The sequence below is a fragment of the Gadus morhua genome, chromosome 21 (genome assembly GCF_902167405.1).
Source record: "Gadus morhua chromosome 21, gadMor3.0, whole genome shotgun sequence".
Taxonomy (NCBI): domain Eukaryota; kingdom Metazoa; phylum Chordata; class Actinopteri; order Gadiformes; family Gadidae; genus Gadus; species Gadus morhua.
The window spans coordinates 2,661,502-2,688,014 of record NC_044068.1 but is presented as its reverse complement, the minus strand read 5'-3'; the positions used below and the strand labels follow the sequence as shown (position 1 = coordinate 2,688,014).

Below are 26,513 nucleotides of genomic sequence, written 5' to 3'. Positions count from 1 at the left end.
ATAAACACACACCTGTTAAAGATGCTCCTTAAGATACAGATGCGATACATTGAACATAGAAATACTAATAATGTAAAACCAACACCATCATGTAGCCAAGCTAACCAGATGAGAGCCCTCAGGGCGGTGCCTGCGCTCCTCTGACCCCTGCCTCTCGTGTCCTGCTGGGTTCCAGGTCTGTCGTACCGTAAGGGCCTGACCTGGAGCCGCGCCGTGGGCCCCGAGAACACGCTGTGCATGGCCCCCCTGGAGATGAGCACTGTCCTCAACAAGGTCCTCAGCCCCGCCCACGCCCAGGGGCCGGCGGAGAAGACGTACGTACCGGGGGGTTCAGGGTGTAAACACGTCATGTGACCTCTAGTTCAGGATGTAAACGCGTCATGTGACCTCTAGTTCAGGGTGTAAACGCGTCATGTGACCTCTAGTTCAGGGTTTAAACGCGTCATGTGACCTCTAGTTCAGGATGTAAACGCGTCATGTGACCTCTAGTTCAGGGTTTAAACGCGTCATGTGACCTCTAGTTCAGGATGTAAACGCGTCATGTGACCTCTAGTTCAGGGTGTAAACGCGTCATGTGACCTCTAGTTCAGGGTGTAAACGCGTCATGTGACCTCTAGTTAAGGGTGTAAACGTGTCATGTGACCTCTAGTTCAGGGTGTAAAAGCGTCATGTGACCTCTAGTTAAGGGTGTAAACGCGTCATGTGACCTCTAGTTCAGGGTGTAAACGCGTCATGTGACCTCTAGTTAAGGGTGTAAACGTGTCATGTGACCTCTAGTTCAGGGTGTAAAAGCGTCATGTGACCTCTAGTTCAGGGTGTAAACGCGTCATGTGACCTCTAGTTCAGGATGTAAACGCGTCATGTGACCTCTAGTTCAGGGTGTAAACGCGTCATGTGACCTCTAGTTCAGGGTGTAAACGCGTCATGTGACCTCTAGTTAAGGGTGTAAACGTGTCATGTGACCTCTAGTTCAGGGTGTAAACGCGTCATGTGACCTCTAGTTCAGGATGTAAACGCATCATGTGACCTCTAGTTCAGGATGTAAACGCGTCATGTGACCTCTAGTTCAGGGTGTAAACGTGTCATGTGACCTCTAGTTCAGGGTGTAAACGTGTCATGTGACCTCAGAGTGTAGACGTGTCATGTGACCTCAGGCTGAGGGTGTAAACGTGTCATGTGACCTCTAGTTCAGGCTGTAACCTTGCATCGTGTCTCCCCAGGCTGTTCTCGGAGCTGTCGTCCGCGTGGGACGGCTGTCAGACGTACTACTTCAGGTCGTGGGCCCGGAGGAGCGCCCTGCAGACCGCCCTGCAGACCGCCGCCAAGGTCCGCCCCCACGCCGCACCTTGACCCCCACTTCCCCAGGCTGACCCACACTGACCACCAGGCTGACATCAGACTCAATAACCGCTAACCTCCAACATCTCACTGCCTAGTAGGCCAGCCATTATGCTAATCATAATGCTATCGATAATGCTGGCAATCATGCTAACCATAATGCTAGCCATCACACTAGCCATCCAGCTAGGCATCACACTAACCATCATGCTAGCCATATAGCTAACACCACACTACCCATCACGCCAACCATCACGCTAGACACCGTGGCAGCAATCATCTGCGACACTGAGATCACACTTGCCCCTCACATTAAGCTAACCATGACATATATTGTGTGTGAGATATTTAACTTGTGTGTGTGTGTGTTCTGTAGGAGCTGGGTCTGGGGAACATGGACCGCTGTAAGGGCTTCTCCTCCCACCTCTTCAAGCTGCTGCTAAGGCAGAGAGGACGCCTGGCCTCCCTCACCCAGCACTGGGTGACCCTCAGGTAGGCCCCCTGCTGGCCACTCTCACACACCACACCCCGAGTCCTAGTGAGCCCCCCCACTGGGCGATCGGCAGCCGTGTGGCAGACCTCAATAGCTCCATCCTCCTTTCACACATTTGTGTGAAGGAGGATGGAACTATCCAGAACGGAGACTTAATGTTAAACTCACCACCCCCCCTCTCTCTCCCTCCAGGAGGCTAACAGCTAGCATCCAGGGCCTCCGCCAGAGCCTCCAGACGCCCCACCCAGAGGCGGAGCAGCAGGAGGAGCAGGTGGAGGAGGTGGAGGTGGATGCGGCGGCATGCGGGCCCCTGCCGCCCCAGGAGCCCCTGGGGGCCTGGTTGCGGCGCGGGGGGGCCCTGGCCTCCCAGACCGGCCTGCTGCTGCAGCAGCTGCTCTGGCTGCTGCACTGCTGCCCGGAGGACCTCCAGAACACGGAGACCCCCGGCCTGGGCCCCCCCACGCCCCGCTGCCTCACCCCGCTGGCGGACCACCGGCAGCCCGCCGGCTGCCTGATGCGGCGGGGGGACGCGGCCTGGCTGAAGGCCAGCAGCTCCGTGGAGGAGCTGCTGGAGGAGACCCGCGAGCTGGGGGCGCAGCTGGACGGCGTGGAGCGGGAGACGGCGCCGGGAACGCTGCACAGCTGGTGAGGAGCCCTCCGGAACCTCCCACACACAAGTCTGGAAACCTCCCACACACGCCTGGGAATCTTCAAAACGTCTTGGAACCTTTTCACAGACGTCTTAGAACCTTACACACACGGCTTGGAAACTTCCAAAGACATGGTAGAAACGGAGCCACGAAAAGCTTCTAGCGTTCTAGAGCTTTATTCTAAGTCTCCATTTGACCGTTAAAAATCAGATTTATCATCGCGCTCGTTAAAAACTAGGCAGAACCACACCTCCTCATGAACCTCCCATCACGCCGTCTCGTTGCCCCCCCCCTCCCCCCAGGACCCACTTCGCGGCAGTCCGGTCCGGTCTGGAGCGTCTGGGCGCCGTGGCGACCCGGATGGGCGAGGTGGAGCAGCTGTTCTCCCCGGCGGTGTGCGTGGGCGGAGCCGACAGCCGGCCCGCCATCGCCCAGAGCCTCCGCTACCTGAGGGCGGAGCTAGACGTCTGCGTAGGGGAGTGGACCGCCTGGAAGGGCCGGACGCTCGCTGCCCCAGGACCCGGGACCACGGGTACGCTGCCTTCAGCCCTCAACACGTTCACACATTCATACACACAATCTCCCATTCATACAGTCACACAAGGGCCAGCTGTTCAGCCTTCAACACATTCACCCATTCATAAACATTCACCCATTCATAAACATTCACCCATTCATACGTCAATACACACATTCACAACAGGGTCAGGTGTGCTCAGCCTTCAACACATTCACCCATTCATACACGCAACACAACAGGTGCAGGTGTTCATCCTTCACAGTCACCCATTCATACAAGGGTCAGATGTTCACCATTCACATTCACACAATCACCCATTCATTCACACATGCACACATTCACACAAGAGTCAGGTGTTCAGCCTCCATATTCACCCATTCATACACAGTCACCCAATCAGTCACACATTCACACCAGGGTCAGGTATTCACCCTTCCCAGCATTGTGACTCTGTACTGAGTGTTGGGTCTTGGGTCTCCTGGGACCAGGTCCTGAAGCGGTCTTCAGCGCCGGGTTCTCCTCAGAGGTGGAGCAGACCATCACCAGGATCCTGTGTGCCGTCCAGGCTCTGGTGAAGAGGAGGGAGCAGCGCCAGGACAAACCCAAGGAGCCTAAGAGAGGTCAGCCAGCTCTTACAGCGCTGAGACAGTTCACCCGATTCACCTGTAGGGGGCAGTGCTGCAACACTGCCGACATACTGATGTATGTCGTACAGCACTGTTGTATACAGACATGTTGGCGTGGAAGACCTTCAGTCAATGTTTCCGATTCCTAGTAGTTTCTGAATGGTTTCCCTCCTGGCCAGCAGGGGGCATCATTGCCTTCCACTACCAACGTACTAAGTTACCGGTTTATCTAACTAGTAGTTTGTACTCTCCAAGGTTAAGCTCTCAAAAGTTAAGTTGTTGATGGGCTGTTCTCACTCGCTCTTCCTCACTCTGTACATTAGAGAGCGACGAAGAGGACGGAGCGAAGGAGGAGGAGGAGGAGGAGCCTCAAGAGGACCTCCTGAAGGCCGGACACCTGACCCGCCTCCTGGAGGAGGACTTGTCTGCGGAGGTGGACGCCCTCTCCCTAGGGGGCGTCAGCGGGGACCTCAGCAGCCTGCTGGGCAGACTGAGGACCCAGCGGGACGCCTGCCAGCCCCAGCAGCTCCAGGTAGGACACGCGCACTCTGAAACACTGTTTAATGGGGGCCGACATACACACACTCTGAAACACTGTTTAATGGGGACCGACACACACACACACACTGAAACACTGGTTTATGGGGACCGACCCACAAACACACACTGAAACACTGGTTTATGGGGACCGATCCACACACACACTGAAACACTGGTTTATGGGGACCGACACACATACTCAAACACAGTTTTATGGGGAACAAAACACACACACCAAAACATTGGTTTATGGGGACCGTCTCACACTCTCTGAAACACGGGTTTATGGGGAACGACACACACACTCTGAAACACTGTTTATGGGGACCTTGAGCGTAACATTTACATTTACATTGAGGCTGTTTAGCAGACCTCTTATCCAAAGCGATTTAAAAGTAAAAAAAACTAAAAACGGTTCTGATGTGGTTCTGTACGGTTTTGATGTGGTCTGTGTGGTTCTAATGTGGTTCTGATGTGGTTCTCGTTACCCAGGAGCTGAGCGAGGCCTGCGGGTCCCTGCTGCGTCTGGAGCCCATGCTGGGGGTCTACTCGGACCTGGTCCGCTACTACGTGGCGGTGTCGCTGGGGGCCCACCGCAGCACCGGCAAGCTGCTCTCCGTCCTGGCTAGCATCTTCACCGAGCTAGCCCAGAAGGTACAGCCCGGAACTGTGTTCAGCTAGGGCCGAGGCGCAATGCTAAAGTCAAAGGCTGTGGTTAAAAATGTTTGGGTTAATGTTAAAAGCTGAAGTTATAAGTTAACCTTAAAGGCTTAAGTTAAAGGTCAAAGGCTAACAGAAAAGTCTAACACTGATGGCTTAAAATACAAGCTAAAATAAACTGAAACCGTCATCAAAACATAAAGTAAATCCTTTCTGGCTCTATGACGTTTGACGTTAATGTAGACCTTTGGAGATGTCTTAATGTACGGTGCAATGACTACTAACCCCTTCCCGTCTTGCAGGGCTTCTGTCTGCCCCAGGAGCTGATGGGGGGAGAGGGAGAAGGATCCACAGACTTCCACGACTACGAGGGTGGAGGCATCGGAGAGGGCGAGGGAGCCAAAGACGTTAGCGACAAGATCGAGAATGAAGACCAGGTGACCTGAACGCCTTCCTCTGGTAGTAGACGATAGATGTAAGGTTTCAGAGTCCAAGAGGATCCCTTCTGGGATGAAAAAAGTCCCATCCCATCCTGCAGTGTAGCAGTAGCATGTAGTGCTCACTGTTTGTTTTATTATTATGGGATAGAAAGTGAAAGTGAAAGTATTAAGAAGTCAGGAATTGTAATTAGTTATTTTCAGGACCATTTATGAGACCTTTTTAAATACTCCATCAGAGATCTATTCACTTGTCAGTCAGCAACCTCCAGCGACCCTGAGAGCCCCTCGGGGACCCCTAGTGGGTCCTGGCCCCCAGGGGTGGGGGGCCACTGCAGCCACCCCAAGACCTCCAAGGAGACCAGAAGCTGTCTCCAGCGGGTCCTAACCTCTGCCCTCCCCCAGGTCGAGGACACCTTCCAGGAGGGCCAGGAGAAGGAGGAGCAGCCGGAGGAGAAGGGAGACATCAAGGCGGAGGACGACGCCATCGAGATGACGGACGACTTCGACGGCCAAATGCACGACGGAGACGGGGAGGAGAAAGGTACCGCTTATACACCTGTACTGTAGTTTAACTCACCTGTACTGTAGTTATAAACTCATCACACCTTTACTGTAGTTTTAAACCAATCACACCTGTGCTGTAGTTCTAAACCCATCACACCTGCACTGTAGTTCTAAACTCATCACACCTGTACGGTAGTTAAACTCATCACACCTGTACTGTAGTTTAACTCATCCCACCTGTACTGTAGTTCTACACTCTTCACACCTGTACTGTAGTTCTACACTCTTCACACCTGTACTGTAGTTCTAAATTCGTCATATAACTCGATAGACGTTTAAATCAATGTGTTTCCTCAGACGATGAAGACGATTCGGACAAGGAGGAGGAGGAGGAGCTGGATAAGAAGATGGGGGACCTGGGGGAGGGTCAGACCGAGACGCTGGACGAGAGGATGTGGGGCGACGAGGACGACGAGGAGGGCGACCAGGACGGGAGTGACAAAGAGGACGAGTTCGGCCAGGGAATGGACCAGGTTGGTACATTCAGAGTCAGCAGACTCTTTCATCCAAAGCCACTTACAATAAGTAGATTCGTCAGAGGAAAGTGGTGGGTAGTGGGCCTTCTAGATCACCTGATGTAGACCACCTGTGAGGGATGTAGATATTTCATGTTTGTAGTGCATCTTCTAAAGCGCGCTGTTGTAGTCGACCCTGATCGGGCATGTTCCAGTAGGACCCTGTGGTCCACGGACCTACTAGACCAGGACCCTGACCGCGTCGTGGTCTAATAGAACCCTGTGGTCCGCGGGGCCACTGATGACGGAACGTCTGGGCTCTTGGCTCCGCCGTCTCCTGACCGGTGTGTCTGTTGTTCTCCTCCTCCAGACGGAGTCTGAACTGGTGGCCAAAGACGACAACCAGGACGCGGCGGAGAACAAGAAGGAGAACCAGAAGAACGAGGATCAGGAGGAGCAGATGGACCAGGAGGAGAAGGAGAAGATCCACGAACAAGGAGACGAGGTACGGATCTAAATGATTTTATCCCTCGCTATTGGTCTATCTTATCTTATCATCCATCTTTATTCCTATGCATGGATGTACACATGAGTACTTCCTGTGTGCTTGATGTGTACTTCCTGTGCTCCTAGCATGTACTTCCTGTGTGTCTGACCCCTCCTCTCCTTGTCCCTCAGCGGGAGTTTGACGAGAACGAGGTGGACCCGTTCCACGGGAAGCAGGACAAGAAGCCGGAGCCTGAGGCCATGGACCTCCCAGAAGAGTTGAACCTGGACCAGCAAGACCCCCAGGACGGGGACGAAGACGAGGAGGGAGACGGTGAGGAAGATAGGATAATCCTCTTTAGTGTTGCAGCTGTTTTTATTCTACTGTTGCGCCTCCTAATGGAGGGGAGGTGAATGGCAGTATGGGGCCCTCTAGTGGAGGGGAGGTGAATGGCAGTATGGGGCCCTCTAGTGGAGGGGAGGTGAATGGCAGTATGGGGCCCTCTAGTGGAGGGGAGGTGAATGGCAGTATGGGGCCGGTCTCAACATATCTGTTCTCCTTTTCCCAGAAGAGAACCCGCTAGACATCGAGGAGCAGCCCATGACCCTGGACGAGAAGGAGGGCGGGGACAAGGAGGGGGAGGAGGAGACGGACGACCAGCCCGACCAATCAGCAGAGGAGAACGGTCAGGAGGCCAAGGCTGAGGAGGAGGAGGGGAAGGAGGGAGGCGAGGAGAAAATGGACGAGGAGAAAGCAGACCAGGTCAAGAACGAAGAGGAAGAGGCGGCGGCGGAGGAGGAGGAGAAGGAGAACGGGCAGGAGGCCGGGAAAGAGGAGGATCTGGCCGTCCCCAACGACAGAGGACAGGACCCCAAGGTGGGTTCTAGCCTTCGTTGGCTCTTTAGTATTCAGGCCTCAGCAGACGCTTCCATCCAAAGGGACTTCAGGGACTTCACTGATCAATGACAGCCCTAACTGGTGTCCACGTTCACCCCCCTGCTGTGTCTCGCTGCCAGGAGGAGGAGCCGGAGAAGGAGGAGGGAGCGGACGACCAGGAGCAGCCGGAGTTTGAGGAGAGGAAGGAGCACAACGCCGACGGGCAGACCAGCGAGCAGAACGTCCAGAGCGAGACGGCGGTGGAGCTGGCCGGGGAGGCGTCGGAGCGCGACCAGGCCAAGGAGGTACGGAACCGCCAGAACCTCCAGACTAGAACGTCCTAGAACCTTCTGGGCCAGAACCTCCTAGAATCTCCTCTGACTAGAACGTCCTGGAGACCTTCTGGTCCAGAACATTCTGGTCCAGAACCTCCTCTGACTAGAACGACCTAGAACCTTCTGGTCTAGAACCTTCTAGAACCTCCTCTGTCTAGAACGTTCCTGACCCTCTGGTCCAGAATTTTCTCAAACCTTCTGGTACCAATTAGTTTAGTTTATTAAAGATCGGGAGTGACGAAGAGTGTTGTGCGTGTGCGCTTCAGGAACATGGGTGTGGAGCAGCCGACGCGAGCCAATCAGAGGGACACCAGTCCAAACTCACTGCCCGGATGGCGTCTCAGAAACGGACCCAAAACAAGACCCAGGTACCAGGCATTTAGAACCACAGACACAGACACCGAGGTACCAGTCCTTAGAACCACAGAGACACTGTGGTACCAGTCCTTAGAACCACAGACACAGACACGAGGTACCAGTCCTTAGAACCACAGACACACTGTGGTACCAGTCCTTAGACCCACAGACACACTGAGTTACCAGTCCTTAGAACCACAGACACACTGTGGTACCAGTCCTTAGACCCACAGACACCGAGGTACCAGTCCTTAGACCCACAGACACACCGAGGTACCAGTCCTTAGAACCACAGACACAGACACCGAGGTACCAGTCCTTAGAACCACAGACACACTGTGGTACCAGTCCTTAGAACCACAGACACAGACACCGAGGTACCAGTCCTTAGAACCACAGACACACCGAGGTACCAGTCCATAGAACCACAGACACACTGTGGTACCAGTCCTTAGAACCACAGACACACCGAGGTACCAGTCCTTAGAACCACAGACACACCGAGGTACCAGTCCATAGAACCACAGACACACTGTGGTACCAGTCCTTAGAACCACAGACACACCGAGGTACCAGTCCATAGAACCACAGACACACCGAGGTACCAGTCCTTAGAACCACAGACACAGACACCGAGGTACCAGTCCTTAGACCCACAGACACACTGTGGTACCAGTCGTTAGAACCACAGACACACCGAGGTACCAGTCGTTAGAACCACAGACACAGGCACCTAGGTGTGACTCCTTTAGAACCTCGCTGACCTCCTCTGGTTCCCGGTTCTCTCAGAGCTTCAAGAGGAAGCCGGGGCAGGCGGACAACGAGCGGTCGACGGGCGACGAGAACGAGCGCGTCAACAAGCGGCTGCGGACCGTGGAGAACTCTGAGGACCGCGCCGAGGACCGGCGGAACCCCGAGGCCCGGCAGGAGTCGGACCTGTACGAGCACGTGAAGCAGGGCGAGGCCGACTACGACACGCAGACCTACGGTGAGGAACCCTGGAACCCCCGCTAGGCTAACTGACTGCGGAGACTATGACCATTGTAGCTCGCTAGCTGTTGATGCTAGCCAGCCGTCGTCGCTCGCTAACTGTTGATGTTAGCTAGCCGTTGTAGTGCGCTAGCTGTTGATGCTAGCCAGCCGTTGTCGCTCGCTAACTGTTGATGCTAGCCAGCCGTTGTCGCTCGCTAACTGTTGATGTTAGCCAACCGTTGTAGCTCGCTAGCTGTTGATGCTAGCCAGCCGTTATAGCTCGCTAACTGTTGATGCTAGCCAGCCGTTGTTGCTCGCTAACTGTTGATGCTAGCCAGCCGTTGTAGCTCGCTAGCTGTTGATGCTAGCCAGCTGTTGTCACACACTAACTGTTGATGCTAGCCGGCCGTTGTAGCTCGCTGACCTCTCATCGTAGACGCTGGGCCAGGGGCTTGAATGATGCTCTGATGATCCTGTGAGGACGTTCACTGGGCTATGCTAACGCTAGCGTCGCGCTCCCCGCTGTGCGTTGGGTTTCAGACGTGGCGAGCGCCGAGCAGCAGAAACCCGCCGGCCCTCAGCAGGACCAGGACCGCGAGGAGGAGGAGGACGTCGCCATGGATACGGAGGAGCAGGAGGAGCAGCTGAAGGCCTCAGAAGACCAGGAGCTGAAGCCGGAGCAGCTGGACTCCACCAAGAGCTCCAAGAAGGGTGGGGCGTCTTCATCATTCAGCACCACATCTTCATCACCACATCTTCATCACTACATCTTCATCACCACATCTTCATCACTACATCTTCATCACCACATCTTCATCATCACATCTTCATCACCACATCTTCATCATCACATCTTCATCACTACGTCTTCATCACTACATCACTCACAGACCGGCAGGCTGAGGGTTGCGAGTTCGGTGTGTGTGTGTGTGTGTGTGTGTGTGTGTGTGTGTGTGTGTGTGTGTGTGTGTGTGTGTGTGTGTGTGTGTGTGTGTGTGTGTGTGTGTGTGTGTGTGTGTGTGTGTGTGTGTGTGTGGAGTTTTGGTGTGCGTTTGTGCTTGTTTGATGTGTGTTTTCGTATTGATGTGTGTGTATTAACCTCCACCCGCCCCCCCCCCGTCAGGGCTGGACAGCGGGGAGGTGGAGCTGAAGAGGAGGCAGGAGGAGGAGGGAGAGGAGGAGATGAAGGACGGGAGAGATGAGGAGGAGGAGGAGCAGCGCGAACGCACCACCGAGTCCACCATCCACACCGCCCCGGAGCTGCTGATGGAGATCACAGAGGTACGCACGCACGCACGCACGCACACACACACGTACATGCACGTACAAACACGTAAATGCACGACTTTGCACGTACACACACACACGCACACACAAGTACACACACACACACACACAAGTACACACACACACACACACACGTACACGTACACGTACTCACACGCACGTACTGACACACACACATCTACACACACTCACTCACACTCGAGTCATAAACTTTGACACAAACCAATCGGATGCAAAGGGTGTGGGTTTGATACCAAAGTCAGCGGCCGTCCTTGAGCAAGACGTCCCCTGACCCCCCCCTCTGACCCCCCCCCCCCCCCCCCCCCCCCCCCCCCCGCTCCTTAGTGACTGTTAAAACTGTTATTTCAAAAAAGTTTTACGTTTTAAAAGTTGTACACTTTATTAGGTAGTCATGGTGATGCACTGTTAACTGTCTGTCTCTCTCTCTCTCTCTCTCTCTCTGTCTCTGTCTCTGTCTCTCTCTCTCTGTCTCTGTCTCTGTCTCTGTCTCTGTCTCTCTCTCTCTGTCTCTGTCTCTGTCTGTCTCTGTTTCCATAGAAACGGCAGGAGGACCCCGAGGAGGTGCGGAGGGAGATGGAGCTGCAGCTGGAGGCGTGGCAGCGACGGGCCCCGGGGCCCCAAGAAGAGGTTAGGGTTAGAGAGCCCCTACTGCACCCTACTGCACCCTACTGCACCCCCCGCTGCACCCTACTGCACCCCCCGCTGCACCCTACTGCACCCTACTGCACCCCCCGCTGCACCCTACTGCACCCCCCGCTGCACCCTACTGCACCCCCCACAGCACCCTACTGCACCCCCCGCTGCACCCTACTGCACCCCCCGCTGCACCCTACTGCACCCTACTGCACCCCCCGCTGCACCCTACTGCACCCCCCACAGCACCCTACTGCACCCCCCGCTGCACCCTACTGCACCCCCCACAGCACCCTACTGCACCCCCCGCTGCACCCTACTGCACCCCCCACAGTACCCTACTGCACCCCCCACAGTACCCTACTGCACCCCCCGCTGCACCCTACTGCACCCCCCACAGCACCCTACTGCACCCCCCAAAGTACCCTAGTGACCCCACCCACAGTACCCCAGTGACCCCACCCACAGTACCCAGTGACACCACCCACATGTAGGCATTATCACTGCCTGGGTTACCAGTTAAACTCCTACTGGGGGCCCCCAGCCCCACCAGATGTACCTGGGGGCCCCCTACAACCTGGTGGCCTCCATCGAGCCCACGTGCACGGTTATGCTAATGTGTGTGTGTGTGTGTGTGTGTGTGTGTGTGTGTGTGTGTGTGTGTGTGTGTGTGTAGGAGCGTGCGGCGGCCTCCATGTGGCACCAGTACCAGACCCTGACCTCCGGTCTGGCCCAGCAGCTCTGTGAGCAGCTCCGCATGATCCTGGAGCCCACCCAGGCCGCCAAGCTCAAGTCAGTATCCTGACCCCTGACCCTAACCCATGACCCCTGACCCTACCTCTCACCCCTGGAACTCAGTACCATGACCCCTGACCCTAACCCATGACCCTACCACCCCTGGACCGCAGTACCCTGACCCCAACACATGACCCTAACTCATGACCCTACCACCCCTGGACCACAGTACCCCTCCTAACCCTGACAGCTGACCCCAGAGCCAGCCTGGGGTCTGACGTTGACCTCATCCCTAATGGTTCCATCTTTGACCTAACCCCTACACTCTGACCTCTGACCTGACCAGCATCTTCAAAGGGGACATGGCAGCAAAGTAGTCTTATCGATATTTATTTTGTTTCTATTGTTTGTACTTTATTTACTAAATGATGTGATCTCAATCTCATCTCCTGCTCCACAAGGGACATGAATTAAGAGATGGGTGATCTGATCTAGTCCTCCCCAGGGGGGGTTGTAACTAGTTGGTAAATAGATGGTAACTAGTTGATGTTCCTGCTCTAATGCTACGCTGGTCTCAACGGGGGGGTTTGCAACTAGTTGGTCACTAGTTGGTCACTAGTTGGTCACTAGTTGGTAACTAGTTGATACTACTGCTCTAATGCTGCGCTGGTCTCCACAGGGGGGTTGGTAACTAGTTGGTAACTAGTTGATACTACTGTTCTAATGTTGCGCTGGTCTCCTCAGGGGGGTTGGTAACTAGCTGGTAACTAGTTGATACTACTGCTCTAATGGCTCTAAGCGTCTTAGAGTACCAGATTAAGCGCTATATAAATTTCATTTATTATTATTATTATTAATGCTGCGCTGGTCTCCACAGGGGGGTTGGTAACTAGTTGGTTACTAGTTGGTAACTAGTTGATGCTCCTGCTCTAATGCTGCGCTCCACATGGGGGTTGGTAACTAGTTGGTCACTGGTTGGTAACTAGTTGATGCTCCTGCTCTAATGCTGGTCTCCACAGGGGGGTTGGTAACTAGTTGGTAACTAGTTGATGCTCCTGCTCTAATGCTGCGCTGGTCTACACAAGGGGGTTAGTAACTAGTTGGTCACTAGTTGGTAACTAGTTGATGCCCTGCTCTAATGCTGGTCTCCACAAGGGGGTTAGTAACTAGTTGGTACTACTGCTCTAATGCTGCGCTCCACAGGGGGGTTGGTAACTAGTTGGTTACTAGTTGGTAACTAGTTGGTACTACTGCTCTAATTCTGCGCTGGTCTCCACAGGGGGGTTGGTAACTAGTTGGTAACTAGTTGATACTACTGCTCTAATGCTGGTCTCCACAGGGGGGTTGGTAACTAGTTGGTTACTAGTTGATGCCCTGCTCTAATGCTGCGCTCCACAGGGGGGACTACCGGACCGGTAAGCGTCTGAACATGAGGAAGGTCATCCCTTACATCGCCAGTCAGTTCCGCAAGGACAAGATCTGGCTCCGGAGAACCAAGCCCAGCAAGAGGGAGTACCAGATCTGCCTGGCCATCGACGACTCCTCCAGCATGGTGGACAACCACTCCAAACAGGTACGCGGCTAGCCTGGCGCTGCTAGCATGACCTCCTCTGAGCTCGACCCCTGTCAGATGGCTAGCATTCAGATGGCGAGCTAGCATTCAGATTGCTAGCTAGCGGTTGGATGGATGGCTAGCAGTCATATTGTTAGCAGTCAGATGGCTAGCAGTCATATTGTTAGCAGTCAGACGGCTAGCATTCAGATTGCTAGCAGTCAGATGGCTAGCAGTCAGATGGCTAATATTCAGATGGCTAGCAGTCAGATGGCTAGCAGTCAGATGGCTAGCAGTCAGATGGCTAGCAGTCAGATGGCTAGCAGTGAGATGGCTAGCAGTCAGATGGCTAGCAGTCAGATGGCTAATATTCAGATGGCTAGCAGTCAGATGGCTAGCAGTCAGATGGCTAGCAGTCAGATGGCTAGCAGTCAGATGGCTAGCATTTAGGGTCCAGATGAGGATCAGGTGTTACTGTTCTCCATTACGGTCTGAATTTCATTTCAATGTTTAATTTAAGAGATGTTATAAGAGGTTTTAGCCCTCTGCCCTCGGTACAATATCACAGTGGTAATACTGTAGATAATACTGTACTTTATACTGTATATAATACTGTATATAGTACTGTGTAGGTAATTCTGTAGATAATAGTGAATATAATACTGTAGATAATACTGTACATAATGCTGTACACCTGAAGCTGCTTAACGGACGGCGTGCGTTCCTTCCAGCTGGCGTTTGAGTCGCTGTCGGTCATCATCAACGCCCTGACCCTGCTGGAGGTCGGCCAGGTGTCGGTGTGCAGGTGAGACCCCCCCCCCCCACCAGGTTCTAGAAGGTTCTGGACCTCGAGGTTCTAGAAGGTTCTGGACCTTGAGGTTCTAGAAGGTTCTGGACCTCGAGGTTCTAGAAGGTTCTGGACCTCGAGGTTCTAGAAGGTTCTGGACCTCGAGGTTCTAGAAGGTTCTGGACCTCGAGGTTCTAGAAGGTTCTGGACGCCCGTGAGCCAAAGGGTTCCCTGCGGTTGTGTCCCTGGACCCCCTGTAGAGGGCTTTCCAGGAGGTTCTCTGAGGTCCTCCTCCTGACGAGGTGGTGTTGTTGTGTTCTCCAGCTTCGGGGAGACGGTGCAGCTCCTCCACCCGTTCCAGCAGCAGTTCAGCGACGAGTCCGGAGCCCGGATCCTCCGCCTCTGCCAGTTCAAGCAGAAGAAGACCCGCATCGCCCAGGTGGGTTTGACCTCTGACCCCTGACCTTTGACCCCTGACCCTCAGAGCTCTGGTCAGACAGCGTTCTGCCCCCTTCAAGTAACTCACACCGTAACCATGACAACAGAACTGTGTACCCACGGTACCGGAAAAATGCAACAAAAAAAAAGGTGTTACCGTGACGGCAGAGATGCCACTGACACCACATGACAGTGTGACCCTGACGCCGACCGTAACCATGACGAAATCCACACCATGAGAACAGTCAACGCATTCAGAAAACTCACCAACCTGTTTTCTCTCTCCGGCAGTTCCTGGAGAGTTCCGCCAAAATGTTTGTGGGCGCCCGGCAACACGGCCCGGGAATCACCAACTCAGGTACAGGCTCCTCCTCACTATTTTGTTCACTCTTGTGTTCACTTTTGTGTTCACTATTATATTCACTCCCCCGTTCACTATTTTTTTTTCTATTTTGTTAACACTTTTGTTCACACTTTTGTTCACTTTTGATCAATATTTTGTTCACTCCTTTGTGCACTCGCATGATCACTCTTATGTTCACTCTTCTGTCCGCTCCAGCCTTATGTTCACTCTTAAGTCCCCCGTCTCTCTCCAGTCAGTCCACGGTCCATGTTGACTATAACCTCAGCTAGAGTTCAGGCGAGCGCTCGGTCGCTCCCCGACGGACACAGAGGCTCATTGAGGAGCTGGAGGGATCGGGTTCCCCAGTGAGGGACTGTAGGTCGCCCTGGGTCCGGTCTTACCCCCCAACAAACAAGACCCACCTCCCTGGACCCGGGCCAAACATCTCCCCCTCACAGACGGGCTTTGCCATGTAAATACCCCCCTCTGGGACCCCCCTCTGTGAGGGCCCTGGATCAGATAAGCCGGGCGGGGCCCATCGGCCCCGTGACCACGGGCCAAGACAAGCTGCAGGGAGACAGTTAGAGAGACCATAGAGCTCTCCAAAAGAGAGAGGAAGGCTTTAGAACGCCATGGACTGAACGCTTTGGGCAATTTGATGGATTTCAGCCTAAAGCTGCTTTTAAGTGCATTGGTTCTAATAGTTATTTTTCAAAAAGGTAAACTTGAAAACGGTGGTTGAGAGATTTCACCCCCGACCACTGAAACTACAGACCGCTTCACCCTCTGACCCTGTGACCTCTGACCTCTGACCTCCAGAGACGGCCCAGCTGCTGATCATCGTGTCTGACGGGCGCGGCCTCTTCCTGGAGGGGAAGGAACGGGTGACCAGCGCCGTGCAGGCCGCCCGGGGGGCCAACGTCTTCGTCATCTTCGTCGTGCTCGACAACCCCAACTCCAGGGTAGGAACCAATGACCCCTCCCCCCCCCCCCCCCCCCCCCCCTAAACCTCTCCCACTTTAGAGACATGGAGCTGACCTCTCATCTGCATTTCAATCAGATGGAGAATCATTATTTTTGGCAGAGTTACTGAGAGTTACAACTGATAACTTTTCAATTGAAATATAATCAATAGAAGAAATAGAAATACATTTCACGGGTCAAACCCTATTAAATGAAGAACCTGGGGGATGGCATCGGTGATGATCACCTTAAAGTCCAGTGAACCCATAACCCCGCCACACTGCCAGGGTCTGAACCCATAACCCCGCCACACTGCCGGGGTCTGAACCCATAACCCCGCCACACTGCCAGGGTCTGAACCCATAACCCCACCACACTGCCAGGGTCTGAACCCATAACACCATAACACTGCCAGGGTCTGAACCCATAATCCCGCCACACTGCCAGGGTCTGAACCCCTAACCCCGCCACACTGCCAGGGTCTGAACCCATAACCGCGCCAAGCTGCCAGGCTCTGATGAAGTGTGTCCCCTGCAGGACTCCATCCTGGACATCAAGGTGCCCATCTTCAAGGGCCCGGGGGAGCTGCCGGAGATCCGCTCCTACATGGAGGAGTTCCCCTTCCCCTTCTACGTCATCCTCCGGGACGTCAACGCGCTGCCCGAGACGCTCAGCGACGCGCTGCGCCAGTGGTTCGAGCTCGTCACCGCCACCGACCAGTAGACCAATCAGAAGGCAGAGGGAGGAGCCGGGAGGGGCGGGAAACCAACTGCACAACCGTCCCCGGACGACAAACTACCGACAGATAACACGGACGCAGACGAAACGAGAGGGACTCTGGGCTCGGGAAAAAGACGGATTTACCGCTGTACATGTGCCTTTATTTTTTATTATAATTTTGACTGATTCTATTAGACCGTAGAGTTTGTTAGCGACCTTTGCTGTGCTGTCCTTGTCTTCGGGGGAAATCCCGAAGTTTCTTTTGTAGAAAAAGAAAAGAGAAAAAAAAAGCCAGGATTGCTTGAACTTGCACGTCCCGATGAAACGAGGGAGACGTCGGTTCTCCGGCGTGTGTCTGTGAATACCTCCGTTCCTCTTGTACCATGACCCCCCCCCCCCCATACCCACCATGACCCCCCCCCCGTACCCAACATGACCCCCCCCCCCCCCCGCGCACCCCCGCCGCCAGCGGTGTGGACCAGTCAGTGTTAGCGCCGCCATCGAGCCACTCCCCCTCATCCTGAACAGCTGGCGTACGGCCGGCAGTGAGCGTGGTTTTAAACGTCGGAGGCAGACCGTAAGGTGTCGAGAAAGGTAGCATGTTAATATCGGGTCTTCACGGACCAACAGGAACTCTGAAACGGCGTGCCTTCGCAAAAAGGAACCCCGTCCACCAACTGTCCACGCACATTGATCTGTGGAGTTCAGCATTTTTAGAAAGGCGGTTCTGATGCACTTTGAAGCACAGGGGCGCGGACTTCACTTTTGATATGAACTCTTTAACCGGTTTTAGGCGGTGGTTTTAGCTCCACATATCTGCTGTTGCCGTCGGACGACCGACCGGTGTGAGACTCCGGTACGACGGCTCGGAGCTCCCCGCCGTCGTCGGTTCGGTTTAAAATGTGTTTTCAGTGTGCGTTGAGAAATGTTTGATCACACGTGTGTTTTGTAACGTGGACATTACATGTATGGATATGTCTGTTATATTTATCAGGTCGTTTCTTCATGCCCACCCAACTAATAAACCATGCCATGGCACGTTTGAACGTGAAAATACACCTTGTTCACAGTTCTTGGGGAAGGGGGGGTTAGTGACCCGTAACCATGTCTGAAAAACTACCACAGCAGTGTTTTAGATCTTGGGGTCACTGGGTCCCCTGAAATGTGAAGAGTTTAGGGAGATTGCTGACATTGGTCAAATATACAAACTGACTAGCTAATGATTTTGTAGCCATGAACAACATACACTACTCACAATATAACTGCAGTCGTTGGTATTAGTAACTGTTTGTTTGGTTAAAATAACGTGTGTGTCACATCACACCCATATAAAAGTTTGGGTCGAAGGAATCTTGGTGACGTGAAGTGAGGTCACAGAAGTGACAACAGGCCGCAGCGTGTCTCCCGGCCGCCAGGGGGCCACAGCGTCTACACTTCTTAACGCGCCGCTTCTTCTCTCCATCACAACATCTCAGCTCTAATGTCACCAGAAGCATGTCTGGCTCAAGGTTACCTGCTGTCACATTGACTCTAAAACAGGTAGGTTCAAACCTAAACAACACTCGGTATGCATGTCCTGTGAGTATGCGATGGTTGTTCAACGCGGAGGTCCTGAAAAGCAGGGGTCTGCTCAGGGTCTTAACTCGTCCATGATGATGTAACGTTTAGTGTGAAGCCATTTACCATGATTTCGCTTAATATTACCCTTTAAAGATCATAGGTTTAAGTAATAACGTTGTATATAACGAAACCTGACACGCGGTTAAATCAGAACTGTCTGAGCCGGACTATCTTCAGTAAGTTAGACCAGTCGAATGAAACGCGGACCTTCTGGAGAACTGATCTCCAGGTGACAGCTTTGACCCTCTGACAGTTCCTCCAGAGGCAGCGGGTCCTGGGTCTGTACCGGAGCCTGCTGAGGACCATCCGGGAGGTCCCGGACCCGGCGGACCGGAGCTACCTACGGTCCTGGGCCCGGGACGAGTTCCAGAGGAACAAGACCGCCACCAACCCGGTGAGCTGCGGGCGGCTGCGCTGTTTGACCTGCTTACACACACCATATTGGTCTCATACTTGTTTACATAGAGTCGCCTTTGCTTCTCTTTTGTCTGAATAATAACTTGATTGTGGCCATGTCATCCTTTTCGTATTCAACATGACCTTATTGAACTTAACATCTGATACAGATCTTTAAATTCTAACTTTTATTTAATATAAATTAAATATTTAGCTTAAGCTGTCGATTGTTTTATTCCGATCAGTTATTGTTCCACACTTTTGATTAACGACAATCCAGCAACTGCTTGATTCAAAGAGGAGTATTGATGGAGATCATATAAATATTGTAAACATGGCCATTTTCCCTTGTTTGACCCTCGCAGGACGCCATCCGGATGATGGTCATGCAGGCCAGCGACCACCTGGGAGAGCTCCAGACCTCTCTGGCGCTAGCCAGGAGCTAGCAGGCCGCCGCGAGCCGCTAACATCCTGTTGGCTTCAGGTCCAGATCACCGGGGGGGGGGGGTCTGGTGATGGGGACCCCAGGTGATGTTGTGGCTTTACTGGGCCTGCTGGACACAAACTTGATGGGAGAACTGGGACATGACATCCATGGGGGGGGGAATCATTCAGAGTGAGAATGGAGGAAGAGACGGACCAGAGAAACTCTTGAGGAGCTAATGGCAGCCAAACAGAACACGATGAACCAGACAGTCTTCTCCTCCAGATGAAGACCGGCCCACCAGATCTCCAAGGGGGTTCGGAGCTTCTTTTTGTGAAAGTGAAACTAAGTTTTCCCATCTGTCCGGGGGACCCCCCCAGGGAGCACTTAGGGGGCCGGTTTGGGTCCCAGGTCCACAGTTTGGAACCGGTGGGATTATTCAGATCTCTGAAGAGGAGCTCCAGGAGAACTGGGCTGAACCGTGAGCCGTCCGACTGAATCAGATCTGTGACTTCAGCCTTGACTTCTGAATGTTTGATGTTGATAAAAAAGAAACCAGAAAGGCAGGACTGTTGAGTTCATTTTCTCACAAAGTACACAGACTGAATTCACACACATTATGTACAGCAGAGTATTGATAGAAACAACAGTTAAGGATACGCAGAAATTTACAAGAATGGAGATACACATTTAATGGGCTCTTCTTTTGGACTTCTGATTCTCTGGTGTTAGGAGGAGTTTGGAGTTGGTCTTGGAATGTGTGCGTGTGTGAGAGACTTCTTCGTAATTTAATTATAAGGCAAAGAAGTGTAAAGAGAAAGAGAATTGGTCACCGTTAAGTTAATTACAGGCGGACATTCCTTGCAGTTTAGTTTTTTTATCATCGTCGTACATCTTACTGTTGGAGAGACAGTGGAGGAAAGCGTTTCCCAGGCTTCTCTCTTTTCATGGTGTAGTCAACATCACTGACGGGTTAATCTTACTTTCTTAAACCACTACTAACCACTGTGTAAACATGTTATCACGCTTTCATTATCGGCAATGTGTTAATGTATGATCAAATAAAACTTAATTTAAATCCTCATTCAGAGCTGAGCTTATGTTTTCTCAGGACTGGTAAAGGGTTTTATTTAACGAAGACCTCCAGCATCAATAATCTTTTTATTAATCTTAATGATCTTATCTTGGCAGATTTCACATCTGGAGGAGCAGCTAAACTTACCAGCTGTGTTCCAGACAGCCGGCATGTGACTGTGTTCCAGACATCCTTAACACTGTGTAACACATCCTTTATGTAACAGTGTGTGTTCAAGACGTCCTTAACACTGTAACACATCCTGTATCTAACATTGTGTAACAGACATTCTGTATGTAACAGAGTGTGTGTTCAGGACGTCCTGTATGTATGAAAGGGCACGGTGTTACTAGGATACAGGATGCGGTGTGTGTGTGTGTGGAAGAGAGCGCTTCCCTCTCCATCTTTATTGCCCTTGATAAGATGAACAGTAGAACCTGATTGAAGCTGCCGGAAAACTACCAAGAGGAGCCGGTATATGGACCCACTACCTACAACAGGTGGGAACCTTCTGGATCGCAGCCCCTGGCCACGCGTTCCGTCCGTCGGGCTGCGCTCAGAGCCCGCCAGAACTACTAAGTTCACACACGCGTGGTCCAGGATTTAGTGAGAAGAGGCACTGCCTCTGGGGAGTTCTGATTGGCCCCCCTGGGAGCTTCAATGGCAAAGTGAGCCCGCCTGCAGCGAAGTCCTCCAATCAGAGACTGAGAAAGAGGGTGTGGCCTTTACTGCAGTTTTACTCTCACACGTCCTGTGTGTGTGTGTGGGTGTGTGTGTGTCAACATCAATGCCAGCCCTAACAGAGTGTGTGAGCCAGCGCTAGCGTGCTACCCCTGCTCCCCGCCCCCGGGGGTCCGTAGCAGCCTGAGCTCGTCCTCCAGGACGCCGATGCGCTCCGTGAGCGCGGCGCGGTCGGCCTCCGCCCGCCGGTCGCCCAGCCGCCGCGCCTCCTCCACCTTCCTCTCGTACCAGCGCTCCATCTGGCCCGACACCGCCTCGAAGAACAGCTGGCTCACCTCCAGCGCGTGCATCCCCTCCCGCTCCTGCTCCCAGCCCGGGGGCCCGCCGCCGCAGCCGCCGGGGGCCCCGCCGCCGCCCGTGGGCCCGCCGCCGCCGCCGCCCGGGGCCCCAAACACCTCCAGGGTCTGCAGGTCTCTGGGGCCGGGTGCCGGGGCGGAGGGGGGTCCCGACGCGGCGCCCTTGGACCTGGTCCTGCCGTGGGAGGTCCTCCTGTGGGTCTTGGTCTTGTGGTCCCGGCCGAGGCGGTCGGGGTCCCGGCGGTCCGGGTCTCGACGGTCCGGATCCCGGCGGTCCGGGTCCCGGCGGTCCGGGTCCCGGCGGTCCGGTCTGGTGCTGAAGCGGCGCTCCGTGCTGGGGGAGAGGCTGCTGGCCCTGCTGCCCCCCCCACGCCTCCTCCAGCCCTGGGACCCCCCTTCTGGGGGAACACGAAGACCCGGTTCAGTCCCGACCAGGATCAGACCTGACCTGGATCAGACCCGACCCAGTCCAGACAGAGCCGGTCCATGCCAAACATGGTCCAGACCTGACCCGGTCCAGACTGAACCGGTCCAGACTGTCCCGGTTCTCTCTTTGGTCTCTGCTGTCCTGAAGTTAACCGCGGTGTTTAACGAGTGACTAGGTGTGGAACGTTAATCAGTCAATTAACGAATAAGAATCACGGTTATGAGTTGCGGTGTGACAGCCGGGCAGGCCATTAGGAATGGTGAAGAAAGGTTTAGCCTTACTTTACTTCTTCTGCCTCAAAACGCTGGGTTAGAGACCCGTAACCATGTTTATGTTCTATACACGTTTGTTTATTTGTAGTCACGTCTCTGTGCTATAAGTACCTCCCCTCCTGCCTGCTCCGTCCTCCGTGGCCTCCACGTCCTGCAGTCCCGGCTGCGGCCTGCGGGGGTCAGCAGAGGGTGCTGCCGGCCGCTCCTTCGGTCGCACCACGGGACTCACGGCCGCGTCACGCTGCTTCTCTCCCTCTAGTGGAGCAGAGCTGCATTAATATTGCATTACTTAGATTAAACACTTAATCACTAATTTAACGTGTCGATAGAAAGTTTGTAGAAGTGTTTCAAAATCAGATTTGCAGTAGACCATGGAAGTATTTCTAAAGAGTATGACGTCATTTCATGTTCAGTATGAAATGATTGGTAGTCTTAAAAAAAAGAAATCCCATTTTAACTGGACATCCGTTCCATTATGTTTTGGATAAACTGAAGCTAAAGTGGTCCTAGCGGGTTGTACGGGGTCGTAGGGGGTCCTAGCCGGTTCTAGGGGTCCTGGCGGGTTGTAGGGGGTCCTAGCGGGTCGTACGGGGTCCTAGGGGGTCCTAGCCGGTTCTAGGGGTCCTGGCGGGTTGTAGGGGGTCCTAGCGGGTCGTACGGGGTCCTAGGGGGTCCTGGCGGGCCCTGGGTCGTCAGGTACCTGGGGAGCTGTCAGCGTGGACCACAAAGTAGTGGCTGGGGGCCCCGCCGGCCCCTGGACCGCGCTCCGGGTCCTCAGGATCCCGGGGGCCCGGGCTGGGGGTCAGGGTCAGCCCCTCCGTCAGGGAGGTGGAGCGGCGCAGGGGGGTCGGGGAGCGCTGGTCCCCCCCAAGTCGGAGCTCCATCAGGTGGAGCTTAGAGAGACACCAACTCTTCAGCTCCCCCACCACCGACCCCTGGGGTTAGACAGTACAGAGACAGGTCATTGAGGAGCAGGTAGGGGTTAGACAGTACAGAGACAGGTCGTTAAGGAGCAGTTAGGGGTTATACAGTACAGAGACAGGTCGTTAAGGAGAAGGTAGGGGTTAGAGAGTACAGAGACAGGTCATTAAGGAGCAGATAGGGGTTAGACAGTACAGAGACAGGTCGTTAAGGAGCAGGTAGGGGTTAGACAGTCCAGAGACAGGTCGTTAAGGAGCAGGTAGGGGTTAGACAGTCCAGAGACAGGTCGTTAAGGAGCAGGTAGGGGTTAGACAGTACAGAGACCGGTCATTAAGGAGCAGGTAGGGGTTAGACAGTCCAGAGACAGGTCGTTAAGGAGCAGGTAGGGGTTAGAGAATACAGAGACAGGTCATTAAGGAGCAGGTAGGAGTTAGACAGTACAGAGACAGGTCATTAAGGAGCAGGTAGGGGTTAGACAGTACAGAGACAGGTCATTAAGGAGCAGGTAGGGGCTAGACAGTACAGAGACAGGTCATTAAGGAGCAGGTAGGGGCTAGACGGTACAGAGACAGGTCATTGAGGAGCAGTAGGGGTTAGACGGTACAGAGACAGGTCATTAAGCAGCAGGTAGGGGTTAGACAGTACAGAGACCGGTCATTAAGGAGCAGGTAGGGGTTAGACAGTACAGAGACAGGTCGTTATGGAGCAGGTAGGGGTTAGACAGTACAGAGACCGGTCATTAAGGAGCAGGTAGGGGTTAGACAGTACAGAGACCGGTCATTAAGGAGCAGGTAGGGGTTAGACAGTACAGAGACAGGTCATTAAGGAGCAGGTAGGGGTTAGACAGTACAGAGACAGGTCATTAAGGAGCAGGTAGGGTAAGACAGTACAGAGACAGGTCATTAAGGAGCAGGTAGGGGTTAGACAGTACAGAGACAGGTCATTAAGGAGTAGGTAGGGGTTAGACAGTACAGAGACAGGTCATTAAGGAGCAGGTAGGAGTTAGACAGTACAGAGACAGGTCATTAAGGCGCAGGTAGGGGTAAGACAGTACAGAGACAGGTCATTGAGGAGCAGTAGGGGTTAGACAGTACAGAGACATGTCATTGAGGAGCAGTAGGGGATAGACAGTACAGACAGGTCATTAAGGAGCAGGTAGGGGTTAGACAGTAGGTGACCCAGTGGCTCCCACCTGTCTCTTGGTGGCCTCCTGTTTCTCCTGCTGGGCCCGCTGTTCGATCCTCTGGATGCACTCTGACCTCTCCGCCGCCACGCGCTCCACCGTCAGCTTGTCCAGCGCTCGGTTCTGAGGACCAGAACAAGACACGGGTCAAGGGTCAGGGGTCAAAGGTCAGGGTGTATTTTATGGTCCATTGTTTGTTTCAGGGTTAAGAGTGTAGTGTTGTGTGCCAGGATCTAGCCATGTATCTGTTGTGGGTCTGTTGTCTCTAGTTGTGCATGTGTGTTGTGCGTTTGTCTCTAGTTGTGTACCTGCTGCTGGCTCTGATTGTGTATCTGTGTGTGTCTGTAGTTGTTTACCAGCTGCTGGCTCTAGGTTGTGTACTTGTGTGTCTCTAGTTGTTAACCTGCTGCTGGCTGTGCCTCTAGTTGTGTACCTATGTGTGTCTCTAGTTGTGTACCTGTGTGTGTGTCTCTAGTTGTGTACCTGCTGCTGGCTGGTTCTCTCCATCTGGCCCAACTTGGTGTTCATGAGCTCCTGCACCGTCTGGATCTCCGTCCTCACCTCCTCCTTGGTCGCCTCTAGCTGGTTCTCCAGCTTGCTGATCAGCGGCTCGCAGCGGCAGCCGTTCAGAGGGGCCTTGGCATGCAGGAAGTACCGGGGCGGAGGTCAACGCCAGACAGGAAGTAGCGCCCAGTTCCGTCCTAGCTGTGGCTCAGTTTCCGTTTTCCCCCTCCCCTGTTTCCCCTGGCTCTCGTTGCCTGGCCCTCGTTGCCTGGCCCTTGCTGCATATCCCTCGCTCGCTGACCTTGACCCTAGCTGCCCCCTACCTGCATGACCTTGAACCTATCTTCCCCTACCTGCATGACCTTGACCCCATCTGTATGACCTTGACCCTACCAGTATGACCTTGACCATACCTGCATGACCTTGCCGTCGCGGCCGCGGTACAGCGTGTACAGCTGGTAGGCTTTATAGTTGTGGGGGGGCAGCGGCGAATGAGGGGAGCCCCCCTGCTGTTTGCTCCGCCTCCGCTGGGCCGACTCCCCGAGACGCGTCTCCAGACGGCGGGGGGGGTCCGACAGCGAGGGCTGGAACCGGAACAAACCGGAGTGAGACTCAAACAAAACGGCTGGAACCGGAACAAACCGGAGTCAGACTAAAACACGCTACGCTAACACTACAAATCAACACATGCCACACAACTCGCACTCTGAAAATACAACTACACAACAGACCAGCTACACACATACGAGCTACAGAACATACAAGCTACACAATATACTGTACACGCTCAACACATTTCCCAGACCATAGTAGTCAGGTTGGGGTCTAGTAAGTCCAGGATTAATGGTTAACTGTTATGAATGAATCACTCATTCACCTTCTCCTTTTGCGTCCTGTTGATGGACCTCTTGGTGTTCGATTGGGCGGGCTCTGCGTCCTTCCAGCCAACGTGGTCGCTGCTGTGGGTGTCTGCGGCCGAGGCGCTGTCCTATTGGATCGTGGTAAAGATCGTTCAGGGCTAGGGTTAGGGTTAAATACTATGAATCGTTGTCGGCTGATAGCTCGAGCTAATCATTGAGTTGGTGTAGCAGTATTTAACCATTGCCTCTCCTGGCTATGTTTGATTCGGTTGAGCTGCGGTGACGGTAGTTAGCTTTAGATGCTAACCTTGCTAGGTAGCATCTGGTCCCTGGGGACGGACTGGGCACGGCCCTCCGCCTTCAGCCGCTCCCTCCTCTTCCTCACGCTCCTCCCCCGGGCGAACCGCTGCACCTGGAGGGAGGGACAGGCTAGGTTACGCTAGGTTACGCTAGGTTACATAAGGTTACGCTACGTTAGGTTACGCTTCGTTAAGCTACGTTAGGCTAGATTACTCTACGTTACGCTATGTTACATAAGGTTACCCTAAGTTAAACTACGTTACACTAGATTGCGTTACGTTATGCTGTGCTACGTCAGGTTAATTGTGCTACGCTACGTTATGTTACGCTATGTAACGCTACACTATCTTATGTTACACGATGTTCCTCATGTTGCGCTATTTTATGTTCGATTAGTTTACGCTATGGAAGGTTACGTTAAGCCAGGTTATGTTACATTGAGTTACACAAGGTTATATTATGTTATGTTATGTTACGGGAAGTTATGATTACCTGGGGGGCCTTGGTCAGCAGGAGGGCCACCTCTGGGTTGTTGTTCTCTCGGGCCTGATCCAGCGCCGTCTGGCCCGCCTGTAGCAACACGTCGTGCATTACGCATCAAAACCTCACGCATCATCACACACACTTATTAAGGGATTACTGTTACAGCCTCATCAGGGCAGGGTGGGTTTCTGTCTGTCTGTCTGCGTTAGCCCCGTGCTA

The 26,513-nt window shown here is 53.6% G+C and overlaps 3 protein-coding genes across 5 annotated transcripts in view; 2 read left to right on the top strand and 1 right to left on the bottom strand.

Moving 5' to 3' along the window:
• Window positions 1-17,850, top strand: part of mdn1 (midasin AAA ATPase 1) — a 55,117-nt gene extending 37,267 nt beyond the window's left edge. For all 3 annotated transcript variants that reach the window (XM_030344643.1, XM_030344642.1, XM_030344639.1), the window contains 27 exons: window positions 176-314; window positions 1,221-1,326; window positions 1,715-1,830; window positions 2,024-2,476; window positions 2,784-3,013; window positions 3,490-3,621; window positions 3,951-4,159; window positions 4,660-4,821; window positions 5,130-5,264; window positions 5,670-5,808; window positions 6,129-6,304; window positions 6,657-6,791; window positions 6,965-7,106; window positions 7,342-7,649; window positions 7,790-7,954; window positions 8,251-8,352; window positions 9,131-9,329; window positions 9,854-10,024; window positions 10,437-10,594; window positions 11,159-11,248; window positions 11,931-12,046; window positions 13,388-13,562; window positions 14,273-14,346; window positions 14,653-14,767; window positions 15,058-15,124; window positions 15,929-16,071; window positions 16,610-17,850. In XM_030344643.1, coding sequence (XP_030200503.1) covers window positions 176-314; window positions 1,221-1,326; window positions 1,715-1,830; window positions 2,024-2,476; window positions 2,784-3,013; window positions 3,490-3,621; window positions 3,951-4,159; window positions 4,660-4,821; window positions 5,130-5,264; window positions 5,670-5,808; window positions 6,129-6,304; window positions 6,657-6,791; window positions 6,965-7,106; window positions 7,342-7,649; window positions 7,790-7,954; window positions 8,251-8,352; window positions 9,131-9,329; window positions 9,854-10,024; window positions 10,437-10,594; window positions 11,159-11,248; window positions 11,931-12,046; window positions 13,388-13,562; window positions 14,273-14,346; window positions 14,653-14,767; window positions 15,058-15,124; window positions 15,929-16,071; window positions 16,610-16,795 — 4,343 coding nt within the window. In that variant the 3' untranslated portion in view covers window positions 16,796-17,850. The remainder of the gene's footprint in view (window positions 1-175; window positions 315-1,220; window positions 1,327-1,714; window positions 1,831-2,023; window positions 2,477-2,783; window positions 3,014-3,489; window positions 3,622-3,950; window positions 4,160-4,659; window positions 4,822-5,129; window positions 5,265-5,669; window positions 5,809-6,128; window positions 6,305-6,656; window positions 6,792-6,964; window positions 7,107-7,341; window positions 7,650-7,789; window positions 7,955-8,250; window positions 8,353-9,130; window positions 9,330-9,853; window positions 10,025-10,436; window positions 10,595-11,158; window positions 11,249-11,930; window positions 12,047-13,387; window positions 13,563-14,272; window positions 14,347-14,652; window positions 14,768-15,057; window positions 15,125-15,928; window positions 16,072-16,609) is intronic.
• A 345-nt stretch (window positions 17,851-18,195) lies between these two features.
• lyrm2 (LYR motif containing 2) lies at window positions 18,196-20,316 on the top strand. Its single transcript, XM_030344879.1, has 3 exons — window positions 18,196-18,331; window positions 18,666-18,806; window positions 19,174-20,316. Exons 1-3 carry the CDS (start codon window positions 18,287-18,289, stop codon window positions 19,252-19,254), a joined length of 267 nt encoding a protein of 88 aa, XP_030200739.1. The 5' UTR covers window positions 18,196-18,286; the 3' UTR covers window positions 19,255-20,316.
• ankrd6b (ankyrin repeat domain 6b) overlaps window positions 19,900-26,513 on the bottom strand; it is an 11,757-nt gene continuing 5,143 nt past the window's right edge. The window contains exons 8-16 of the mRNA XM_030344875.1: window positions 26,304-26,381; window positions 25,819-25,923; window positions 25,529-25,639; window positions 25,065-25,235; window positions 24,631-24,783; window positions 24,157-24,270; window positions 22,744-22,978; window positions 22,155-22,298; window positions 19,900-21,742 (exon numbers count right to left, since the gene is read on the bottom strand). Of these exons, the coding sequence (XP_030200735.1) occupies window positions 21,135-21,742; window positions 22,155-22,298; window positions 22,744-22,978; window positions 24,157-24,270; window positions 24,631-24,783; window positions 25,065-25,235; window positions 25,529-25,639; window positions 25,819-25,923; window positions 26,304-26,381 (1,719 nt within the window). The 3' untranslated portion in view covers window positions 19,900-21,134. The remainder of the gene's footprint in view (window positions 21,743-22,154; window positions 22,299-22,743; window positions 22,979-24,156; window positions 24,271-24,630; window positions 24,784-25,064; window positions 25,236-25,528; window positions 25,640-25,818; window positions 25,924-26,303; window positions 26,382-26,513) is intronic.